Source organism: Oncorhynchus clarkii, chromosome 9 (genome assembly GCF_045791955.1).
Source record: "Oncorhynchus clarkii lewisi isolate Uvic-CL-2024 chromosome 9, UVic_Ocla_1.0, whole genome shotgun sequence".
In the NCBI taxonomy this organism is placed as follows: Eukaryota; Metazoa; Chordata; class Actinopteri; order Salmoniformes; family Salmonidae; genus Oncorhynchus; species Oncorhynchus clarkii.
The window spans coordinates 41,818,682-41,830,918 of NC_092155.1; the positions used below are offsets into that span (position 1 = coordinate 41,818,682).

At 42.5% G+C, this 12,237-nt stretch overlaps 1 protein-coding gene across 1 annotated transcript in view; it reads right to left on the minus strand.

Moving 5' to 3' along the window:
• LOC139417549 (piezo-type mechanosensitive ion channel component 2-like) overlaps nt 1–10,478 on the minus strand; it is a 33,723-nt gene extending 23,245 nt beyond the window's left edge. The window contains exons 1-14 of the mRNA XM_071166791.1: nt 10,415–10,478; nt 9,333–9,428; nt 4,654–4,755; nt 4,363–4,408; nt 4,108–4,267; nt 3,601–3,817; nt 3,196–3,409; nt 2,446–2,614; nt 2,122–2,214; nt 1,963–2,016; nt 1,685–1,826; nt 1,012–1,400; nt 670–780; nt 99–477 (exon numbers count right to left, since the gene is read on the minus strand). Coding sequence (XP_071022892.1) covers nt 99–477; nt 670–780; nt 1,012–1,400; nt 1,685–1,826; nt 1,963–2,016; nt 2,122–2,214; nt 2,446–2,614; nt 3,196–3,409; nt 3,601–3,817; nt 4,108–4,267; nt 4,363–4,408; nt 4,654–4,755; nt 9,333–9,428; nt 10,415–10,478 — 2,236 coding nt within the window. The remainder of the gene's footprint in view (nt 1–98; nt 478–669; nt 781–1,011; nt 1,401–1,684; nt 1,827–1,962; nt 2,017–2,121; nt 2,215–2,445; nt 2,615–3,195; nt 3,410–3,600; nt 3,818–4,107; nt 4,268–4,362; nt 4,409–4,653; nt 4,756–9,332; nt 9,429–10,414) is intronic.
• Between the last annotated feature and the right edge of the window lie 1,759 nt (nt 10,479–12,237).

Sequence of the window (12,237 nt, forward strand, 5' to 3'; positions counted from 1 at the left end):
ATATCACATCCATTTCTAATGCATCGGAACTGAATTCGAGAACGTGACTTTATCAATGTAAAGCCATAAAGGGTGCATATAAAGAGAGGAGTCCATACATGGGAGTACTTTCACTTCTTCCAGAGACTCGTCAGACTCCTTGAGATCCTGCTCTTCCTGTTTCTCCTTCTGTTGTTGCCGGAACAGCAGCCAAAAGCTGAAGGTGTACAACACCTTGCCTCCCAGGTGGATGCAGGGTGCTGGGTAGATGGCCATGTCAAAGTCCACCAGCATGGCATGTGGCAGGCCAGGGTACAGCTCATCCCGCCGCAGCCTCAGGCCGCTCAGGAAGGCGAGCAGCAACAGCAAGGTGCCGTACACCGCCAGGAAGGGAGCGCTCATCATGGCGTAGCGCCGACGGTCACGCATCATCCAGATCACACACGACCACACCAGCAGGACGAACGTCAGCCAGCTGTTATAGGTGATGCTCCACACCTGAGTGGTTGAAGGAATACAGGAGGCATGCCACACATCTTATGTTCATATTTAAAGATTGCAAGGTAATGTGAAGGTAACGTAGCTCTATTCAGTTAGACTTTTAAAGGAATTGTTTTCAGAGAGTTAATTGTTGAATGACTAATGTCTACACCAAAACTTTAATAGCGTCGTGGAAAGGAAGTGGTTTACCATCATGATGATGAGTGCGCTGATGTAGCTGTGCTTCATGATGAACAGGCCAAACACAGCCAGTCCACTGGGGCCATTCTCTTCCTCGCTCATAGACACCTCACTCATCCCCTCCCTCATAGACACCACACTCATCCCCTCGCTCATAGACACCTCACTCCTCCCCTCCCTCATAGACACCTCCCTCCTCCCCTCCCTCATAGACACCTCACTCCTCCCCTCCCTCATAGACACCTCACTCCTCCCCTCCCTCATAGACACCTCACTCCTCCCCTCCCTCATAGACACCTCACTCCTCCCCTCCCTCATAGACACCTCACTCCTCCCCTCCCTCATAGACACCTCACTCATCCCCTCCCCCATAGACACCTCACTCATCCCCTCCCTCATAGACACCTCACTCATCCCCTCCCTCATAGACACCTCACTCATCCCCTCCCCCATAGACACCTCACTCCTCCCCTCCCTCATAGACACCTCACTCCTCCCCTCCCTCATAGACACCTCACTCCTCCCCTCCCTCATAGACACCTCACTCCTCCCCTCCCTCATAGACACCTCACTCTTCCCCTCCCTCATAGACACCTCACTCCTCCCCTCCCTCATAGACACCTCACTCCTCCCCTCCCTCATAGACACCTCACTCCTCCCCTCCCTCATAGACACCTCACTCCTCCCCTCCCTCATAGACACATCACTCCTCCTCTCCTTCTCTTCAACCTCCTCCGACTCTGAGAGAGGAAAACAGCAGAAGATGGAGTTGTTATACCATATAATTGTCATATTTTAAGGATATGTTGTATCAGTTTCTACACTAGTGATGAAAATGTATTCAATATTCAATTCCTACCATATATTCATGACTGGGTAAGATCAAAATATCCAGGTGGATAAAAAAAATGACTTCCCATAAGTCCAACCTTTCGTCTATAACCGAACATTGTGGTAATTCTACCAAATAATGGACCCTGGAGTAGATTTGACTTGGACATTGGCAAGGCTGGCAGGTACATACCTTGTGAGGGTGACAAGTCTATTCCTTCATATTGTGGTGGAGGGTAGCAGTTTGCATACCCTGCCCCTGGCCCTCCCAGCAGTAACCCCATCTCCTGACCTCTCAGATCATGCCATGAGCTGCTCATCAGTAAGACCATTGGCTGCAGAGGAAAAACAGTGTGCTTAGGAATTTTGGCTTTGAAGAAAAGTGATGCGCACCGAATGTACAGTGTCTAACCAGACATGTAACGTCCCGTTAAGGTAGTTATGACAACACATTGGGAGAGCAGAATGTACCTCCTGCACCTCCTCATCTGGCATGTAAGTTTCCTCATCCGTACTGGTCAGTAGCTGCAAAATAAAAAACACAATTGTTCCAGAAATCTGTAGAAAATCATGATGGTAAAACTACAGGAGAATGTAGAAGAAAAATAGAACTGTAGTAGATTTCAAGACCTCCAGTCTGTCTCCTGAGATGAATAAGATCTTGGAGAAGCTGGGGGGATCCTCTGGGATTTCTACTGGACTCTCAGACTTCACCAGAGTATCCTAGCAGAAATACACAGGCTGACACACTTAACACTTCCAACAAAGGATAAACCAGCAAAGTTTTATTTAATCCACAAGACATTGACAGCGTCTGACATGGCACCCTATTCACTATATAGAGCCCTGACCCATTTACAGTAGTGCACTATATAGGGAATATAGGGAATTTCAGATGCAGCTATTCACTATGAAGGTCTTAGTTGCATTAGAGTCTCAGTCTAGGTAAAGTACCTCTTCTTCGGGGATGTAGACCCACTTGTGCAGCAAAGCCACCATTGTGTAATAGAGGAGCAGCAGCACCATGGGGTTGATGAAGACAGGCCAGCTGACATCTGCCTGCAGACCCAGACTGTATGGCTCAGTCTCATTGGTCCGGATGAACGCTGTCATACCAAACAGCCTGAACAAAACCAGAGGGCGATTAATCTCTTGGGACAGACCACGTAAACAAAAATGGGACCGTAGATCTCTCACGATACAACAGAATGCGTGAGATAACGAGCGGTATTAGTTCCGGTGCTTCGGACAAATCACGATTTCCCAGGCGTTAGGATCTTTCAAATTTTGGAAGGGGAGTGAACATTTGGCCCATAGACTCGTTTGCTCTTTGTTCCGGTTCCGATCTCTTCTCTTACTACATATAGACTCAGAACTTAATCGAGCATCTGACTAATTACGCAAGACTTTAGTTCTGGATAGACCAGATTGGTATACAAACAACATTCACAGTAGATAGATCAAGTATATACTGAAATTGGAAGACGGGCATGTATTAGTTTATGACATTTAATTAACAATGATTTGTATATGCCTGTGTCCAGTGTAATAGAGTGTGTAATTATTTGTTATTTCGACAAGTGTGAATAAATACAATCTGTTTTTCAGCCAGCAAACCAATATGGTTAAAAGGACAGTGTGTATCTGCACAGTCAGCATCCAGCCAGTGTCCAGCGTTGCTACATCCTGGTCCCGTGACCCTACCTGGCGTAGATGTCCTGTGGGGGTACGATCTGTTGGGCCAGGGGAAGCTGGTACAGGTAGAGGCACAGCAGGTGACCAGCGCTGAATATAGCCATCATCACGCAGAGGGTACTGAAAAACAGCAGGCTGAGGGAGCGGAGAAACACCCACCACCACACCAGGCCCAGGAATGTCCCGAAATACACTGCCGAAGTCAGGGAGGGTAGGGCGATGCCTGGTACAGGGGAAAGAGGACCAGTCAAGGGGAGAAAAGAGAAGATTATAGTACCGTGCGGGAGCAGATAGTAAATGTGTCTTATTTTGGCTGAGTTGGACAGCAGAGAATGCTGAGCCAATGCAAGACTTTAAGTCTGGCATGCAAGACAAGTACATGAGAGTCCAAAGTGGCAGCCCTTTGAGATGTACCTGCCAGACCCAGTAGTATGGTGACCACTACTTTCCCTGCTGTGTTCATGATGGCGGACAGCAAGAGGCGCAGTCCAAGGGCAAATGCAATAAACTTCTGGACAAACTGAGGAGGGGTTACCGGCGCCGCTGTGATTTCATCTGAGCTGTCACAGGACGAGCCATCTGTGACATCACTTTCGACTTCAGACTCTGAGTCGGACATCTCCACATCCTGCTTTGTCAAAAGAGCACAAGTTTGGTGGACAAGAAGTTGGTGTTGTTTCATAACAATATTTGACTTCCTAACAGATTTAAGCTGAAGGAGGACCATGCTCAAACCACTAGAGTAGAGGTGCTGACATACTGCGTGAGAAGGTGAGGCACCCTACCTTCACATTCTTGAAATCCTTTACAACATATCACCATGTATGATGTACTTTTCTAAAGCTCTCAGGTAAAACAATCATGGTAAAACTATGCTGTGAATTGAACAAAAGTGGCAGATGAAATTGGCCATGTGGATACCTCAGGGTCAGAGGGTTTGATGCAGTTCTCGTGGACATTAAGTTGTGGCGCGAGGCACAGCAACTTCCTGACCAGGCAGAGTATGAAGAGCCCAGACAGGAAGAGCCCCAGATCAGGGGCTAAGAGACGCAAAGTGTTCCCTGCATCCACCAAACTGAACCTGGGGACAGAACACAAGACAATCTGATGAACAACACCTGCATTAGAAACACCACCAAAGTCTGCTTTAAAAAAGTCAACTAAATGTGGCCCTACCGTACAATGCCCAAATGGTAGAGAACATTTTCCCAATATTCGTTCTCTGTTGAACAACACAAATATTTCAGACAGAAGATCAAGTTTAGTCGGTTCAGCAAAATGCCAAAGCAACATCCACCCTCATCAAATGTTCATTGAATGAGTAAGTCATACGTTCATCATACTCTCCGTGTATTGAAATTCTTAAACAAACTTCTTCGGCCTCTATTTTGGGCGGTGTTCCGCAGCATCTCTGAGTAGTCTGTTGTTAGTGGCTTTGTGAGCTGATAGAGGCTGGTGTTATCTTACCATTCTGAGGTACGTAGGCAAAAGTGATCTGCATGAAACACTGGAGAGCCAGAAACGTCACGCTGGTAGAACAGATGAGCAGCAGGAACTTCCCTGTTTTTCCTTTAGAAATACAAGACCAGAGACACAGATTAACAGAGGTCGAAAATAATATATTTTCCTTTTTTTTTGTTGAGAAACAAAACATATTTCTTCCTTTCAACACGTAAAAGACAAATACAAAGCATTCAGATCAGACTGTTATCATCCATATGGGGACCACTACATGTAATTAGGCTGTTACTTTTTATGGCCTTTTTCTACTCCATTTTCCCCCTATCTTAATGGCTGAGGATAGTGGTGGAGTCTACTGCTGCAATGCAGATCCCATTTGTCTCTATACTTACAGAGAGTGAGCTGTGCATGGCTTCAATATGGAAATATATATTATATTTAGGTTTTTAATAAAAATTAAATGGGAAACAAGCTAATGTTGCAGGAAAATAACATAAATGTTTCTAAATATGACTCTGGCTCGCACAAGCCAAGGCTCGTGCAAGGCTCCTTACTTTTGCTTCTAAATATGAAGGTCACCGGCAACATTTCATCCCTCATCCCATCATTTCATGATGGGCATATGGATAAATGGAGGGGGTTGCACGTTCAAAAAAATTATGATTAAAAAGGGGGAAGTCCACTCACTGTTTTTCTGCTCCCAAACTTGATATTTTAATAAAGCTTTGGTGATTAATATTTATTTCAAAGCAGTCTCATGAGACAAACCATTTATTGATAGGCTGCTAATTGCCGAATGCGTTGGGCTGGTAAAAAAAACGCCTTAATTGAGGGGAGAGGCTTATGCTTGGTTTTTAATCAAATGAAACGAAAAACAAGCTATCTTTTTTTAGAACAACAGAAATATTTCTATATAGAATGCGGCCAGAAGCGTGATATCATTAATTGCATATATTGTTCCATGGCAGTGTGTGCACACGCATGTCTTATCTATACAAAATACTAGGCTCCTGTCAACTGTCACTGCCTATGTGCAAGGCACATTCAAAAAAAAAATCCGCTGTTGATATGGCATTATACTGAGTAGTTTGCAGGAGCGTGTCTTTGATAATCGGACGAGTGGTGCTTTTTGAAAATGGGGATGGATTGTCTAATTGAACCAGCGAAATTAACTATGCAGTTATGTGAATTGTGAAGCATAAAAAAGCACGAGGACAAGGCACCCTCAGTAGACCATTTAAAACCCCTTTATTTATAGGCTACTTGACTAATGCATGGCCAGGATAAAAAAAAGACGCCCCTATGCCAAGTTGTTAACCAGCTTTGATTAATGTTTGGTTTTTATATCTAATTAAATTAAATGGGGAATCCATTTTTTTTTTTTTTTATGTTGCTTAATACCAGATTCACGGTGCAAAAGGTACACCTCTCATTCCAAGCGCACTGTGCATCACGGCTGCGCTTCTACTCTCAAAATATATGCCATGAGCAACTGCGTTACTGTTAAGACCTGCTTTGGTTGGTTTTAAAACGTCCCTTTGGCGCTGCAGGAAAATGCCACGTTTGCGGTTGTTTTTAAGGACACACCTCAAATATTGCCACACCAGCGCAAGTGGCTAATGTTAGACAGGTAAATTGCCGAGCCTGGCATAAGAAGTGGAAAATGCAAGTGCGCCAGTTTTTACACGACGAAACTGCAAACTAACCGGCGTTTGACACTTGCGCCTCCTGAAAATAGAGCCCTTTGTGCCTTTGTACAAGCAGTTTCTGTGATCAAGAGTCTACTAAAGTAGCCAACATGGAACTGGATTCGCCTGAACATCAGAACAAACTTAATCAAAAAGAAAACACTTGTATTTAAAGGAAAATCCCACTCAAAACTATATTTTGGTATTCCATTAGTTCACTGTCGATATAATCTCAAAAAAGGTTTGCCTGTCAGCAATCAAGTTTTCAAGATAGCCAATGGAATTTTAACAAAAATACAGAAAGTGACACAGTATGATGCATTTGATGTGGTGTAAAGTAACTATATCGTTTTTTGTGGTACTTTACTTTACTATTTGTATTTGCAACTTTTACTTTTACTGCACTACATTCCTAAAGAAAATATGTACAAAATAATAGTTAGGTTTCGCATGCTCAGGCAGGACAGCAAAATGGCCTAACTCCCACACCTATCCTACTACTGCTTTGGTAAATGACGTCTGAGTGTTGAAGTGGGCCTCTGTCTGTCCGTACATTTTAAAAACAAGAAAATCATGCCCTCTGGTTTGCATAATGTAATGAATTTGATATAGCATTTAATTTAACTTTTTAACTTTTACTCAAGTATGACAATTAGTACTATTTCCATCACTGGCGTTTTGCATCATATGATACAAAACACATCATGTGACACTTTCTGTGTTTTGAAACGTTCTACAGTGCATTCAGAAAAGATTCATACCCTTTGACTTTTTTCCCATTTTGTTACATTACAGCCTTATTCTAAAATGAAATAGTTTTTTCCTCATGAATCTACACACAATACCCCATAATGACAAAACAAAAACAGGTTTGTAGAAATTATTGCAGTTTTTTTTTAATTAAAAAACTAAAATGCATTTATGTAAGTATTCAGTATTTGCGTAGTTTCTCCCAGTCTTCTCTGCAGATCCTCTCAAGCTCTGTCAGGTTGGATGGGGAGTGTTGCTGCACAGTTCATTTCAGGTCTATCCAGAGATGTTCGCTCGGGTTCAAGTCCGGGCTCCGGCTGTGCCACTCATGGACATTCAGAGACTTGTTCCAAAGCCACTCCTGCGTTTTCTTGGTTGTGTGCTTAGGGTCGTTGTCCTGTTGGAAGGTGAACCTTCGCCCCAGTCTGAGGTCCTGAGCGCTCTGAAGCATGTTTTCATCAAGGATCTCTCTGTACTTTGCACCGTTCATCTTTCCCTTGATCTTGACTAGTCTCCCAGTCCCTGCCGCTGAAAAACATATCCACAGCATGATGCTGCCACCACCATGGATGGTAGGGATGGTTACAGGTTTCCTACAAACGTGACGCTTGGCATTCAGGCCAAAGAGTTCAATCTTGGTCTCATCAGACCAGAGGATTTTTTTCTCATGGTCTGACAGTCCTTGATGTGCCTTTTACTGAGGAGTTGCTTCCGTCTGGCCACTCTACCATAAAGGCCTGATTGGTGGAGTGCTGCAGAGATGTTTGTCCTTCTGGAAGGTTCTCTCATCTCCACAGAGGAACTCTTGAGCTCTGTCAGAGAGACCATCGGGTTCTTGGTCACCTCCCTGACGAAGGCCCTTCTCTGATTGGTCAGTTTTCCTGATAAGACTCAGCCAGCTCTAGGAAGAGTCTTGGTGGTTCAATCTTATTCCATTTAAGAATGATGGATGCCACTGTGTTCTTGGGGACCTTCAATGTTGCAGACATTTTTTGGTACCCTTACCAAGATCTGTGCCTCGACACAATCCTGTCTTGGAGCTCTACAGACAATTCCTTCGTCCTCATGGCTTGGTGTTTGCTCTGACATGCACTGTCAACTGTGGGACCATATATAGGCAGGTGTGTGCCTTTCCAAATATATGTCTAATCAATTGAATTTACCACAGGTGGACTCCAATCAAGTTGTAGAAACATCTCAAGGATGATCAATGGAAACAGGGTGCACCTGAGCTCAATTTCGAGTCTCATAGCAAAGGGTCTGAATACTTCTGTAAATAAGGTATTTCTGTTTTTTACTTATAATACATTTGCAAAAATGTCTTAAACCCTGTTAATGCTTTGTAATTATGGGGTATTGTGTGTAGATTGATGAGGGCATTTTTTTTTATTTCATCAATTTTAAAACAAGGCTGTAACGTAACAAAATGTGGAAAAATGGAAGGGGTCTGAATTCTTTCTGATGCCATGTTTTTTACTAAAAAGCTTTTCTTCATTTCTGCCCTCCCAAGTAAAGGCCGGTCAATTCTGCTTCAGCATGATGTGTATAATCATCTCTGCACCATCCCCCGGCCACTCAAGCCAGGGGTGATATCATATTAGCGAGACGAAGAGATGGATAAGGTTCTACGAGGAATTGAAGAGAAAAGTCCAGCATGCAAGAAAACCATTTTACAAGAGCTGACACCACAACTTTTAATTCGACTATATAATTACTAGGTTATACATAATAGATAAGACCATACAGGCCACATCCCTTTACAAAGTACATGACCAATCCTTTAATTCAGCAACCTTATTGATCAATCTAAAATAGAATGGACATGTTGTATGTTGATCAAAATGAGTTGATGAATCACACGCGCACACGCGCACACACACACGCGCACACACACACACACACACACACACACACACACACACACACACACACACACACACACACACACACACACACACACACACACACACACACACACACACACACACACACACACACACACACACACACACACACACCATCAGTGGTCGTCAGTTCCCACATTCCATGGCTGAAATCAAACATCATCAGCATTAAATGTCATGGCCTTGATTAACACTATTTTGAAAAAACACAGGGTCCGTGTTTATTAGCAAACATTCAAACAGAGAGGGCCTTGTAGCTTAGAATAAAATCCACCCTATTCTTTAATGTCTACTACTGTAGGGGTGCCATTTCCAAGCCAGTGGTGTTCCTCTGAAGTCTTACCTTGCATGGTGGTGAGAGAGGGGTTTGGCAGCAGGGGAAGGGTGAGAAAGAAAAGGAAATACACCACAGACAGACCATTGTACCGGAATGATGACGCTACGGAGAGAAAACAATGATTTTACATTGATGTTAATCTGAATATAATATCGAGGTATGATTTTCATTTCTTGTCCTTGATGCTGTATTTTATGAGATTTTTCATTATGTTGAGTCTGTCCTACTGAAAATCCAAATAAATACAGATGAAGAAGACCTGCTAGAAACAAATAGCCTACAGTATTATCCATCAAAGAGAAAAGGCGTTGGTAATAAAATACTATGATCCATTGCACCTGCTAATTCAAAATGCATTAGTGTTGGACTGAACAAAACTCCATCACACAGTAAACAAGTTAGCAGCTAAAAAAAAACAAACAGTGTGGCTTCTTGGACCAACAATGGCAATGAAACTGACAACAAAGTCACGGGTCATGGTTTTAACTTTCTCAATCTTTTACCAACACAAAACACTCAAATGAAGGAAAGCATAATTGAACGATTAATTGTATTTTTTTCTTATTGAATTTACTTGAAATCTTGATTTTCTTTACTTAATTCTGAACTAGAAAATTTGAATACTTACTGAATGTAATGACACCTTAACATGTAAAATATGTCTTACATTTTACAATACAATAAACATACTATTCAACAACTTAAACATTGTATTCCCCATTACAGTTTTACAGCACAAGTTACTCAATTACTGCATGATCACAATATACAATATTTCTGTGTCCAGTCAAAGAATTACCATCAGGGGAAACAAGACATAATTGATTAATCTGCATATTCCCCCAAACAACATGTCTCAAAAAAAAAAAAAAAAAAAATTCCAGAAAGCATCCAAAATGGTGCTTGTAGCAATATTATTAGATCACTTTAAAAAGGCAGAATCTCTCAATGTAACTGTAAAAGTCACTACTATTACCTCAATAACTAACACATCCACAGTCCTTCTGCATTGGGGACTGACACTTGAATTGTTACTGTACATTTTTCCAGCCCCATAAGAATACAAAGTAAAATAAAGGTAAACTTACCTGCAAGCAGAAGAAGAGGTAATACTAAGTTATAGAGAATCCCCACCACAATATCCCCCGCCATGTCTCCTCAGCGTGTGAGAGACACCCAGCACTCTGAAGACAGTCTACTCTCTGGGCTGCTTGTGGTTGCAGGTAACTTCCATCCGCTCATACATCCATCTCTCTAGACCAGGCACAGTGATACACCAAAAGAATGACCCTGAATGGTCCTGAATTAGAGGTTAAGTCAAAAGGAAAGAGTTCCAAGACAAGAGGAGCGAAAACCAAATGGTGTTCCTTGGTTTAGGATGCAGATGTGTGTGACTCCCTCTCTATCTAATTTATCTTTTGCTCTCTTATCCCCCTGTCTCCCCCCCCCCCCCCCCCCCCCCCCTACTCCCCACCCCGCTTTAGTAATGGCCTGTGTCCCAGCTGCAGAATTATTACCTCGATAAGGAGGGAGGCTCCCATAGGAATCTCAATAGATGACTGACGATGAAGTTGTCCAAGAGCCTTGGAGTCCGCAGTGTCATTAGGCAGAGCAAAAACACACTTAGTCACGCCGGTGGCTAGACAAATTTTTCACTTTGTGGCCATTCGTTTGTATTGTCAGTTACTAATACAGAGACCAAGCTCAACAACATGGACCCTCAAAATATAGGACATTGATGTGTTTTTTATAGGTTGTTTTTTTCAGCACTTGGCCGGCCTGTGTATTTTATCACAGCTCATCATCATTTTCTGCTGGCGAGGGAAAGTTTATCTAATATTCATGGCTGTGAGGCCATTAAGAGCCAGTGACTGCAGCAGATGAGTATGGTGAACACAGCACATTGTCTGTCGGGCAGGAGTGGGAGGGAACACAGGAAACTAGGCTACACATCTAGATAAACATTGTTTTTTTAAGGGAGACGTTTAATCAAGTCATTCAATTGAATGAACTTGCACCTTGCACCTTCAAATAATCAGATACATTTGGTACCATTGTCTGGAGTTCAGGGATAAGGAAAATCACATGGAACAGTACCATCTAGTGGTCAGAACCTGTTAATATCAGGCTCGAGGATGGGACGTAAACCTAACAACTTCAATGAATAACTTCTCTAAGCTTTGTGGAAAAAACGTCACCAAATTCATTTTTACAGAATACATTACATATGATGACGAAACAATTCTCCGAGCCTCTTCGTAATACTTGTCATACATAGAGAACATAGAGAAAATATATTTAACTAGGCAAGTCAGATAAGAACAAATTGTTATTTAAAATGACAGCCTGGAAACAGTGGGTTTAACCGCCTTGTTCAGGAGCAGAACGACAGATTGTTTACCTTGTCAGCTCTGGGATTTGATCTAGCAACCTTTCGGTTGCTGACCTAACATTCTACCCACTAGGCTACCTGCCGCCCCTCTACATACTATATACTCATTGTTGGTGTGGGACTGGCGTGGTGTGTGGGTGTGGTTTTTGACAATGTTTTTCGATTCCTCATGTCTAACTCATTGTTAGAAAAAAGTTTGGTCCAAATCGGAATTTAGGTACTATATTTATTGAATATTACAGTGGCAAGAAAAAGTATGTGAACCCTTTGGAATTACCTGGATTTCTGTATAAATGGGTCATCAAATTTGATCTGTTCTTCATCTAAGTCACAACAATAGACAAACATAGTGTGCTTAAACTAATAACACACAAAGTATTGTATTTTTCTTGTCTACATTGAATAAATAATTTAAACATTCACAGTGTAGGTTGGAAAAAGTATGTGAACCCCAAGGCTAATGACTTCTCTAAAAGCTAATTGGAGTCAGGAGTCAGCTAACCTGGAGTTCAATCAATG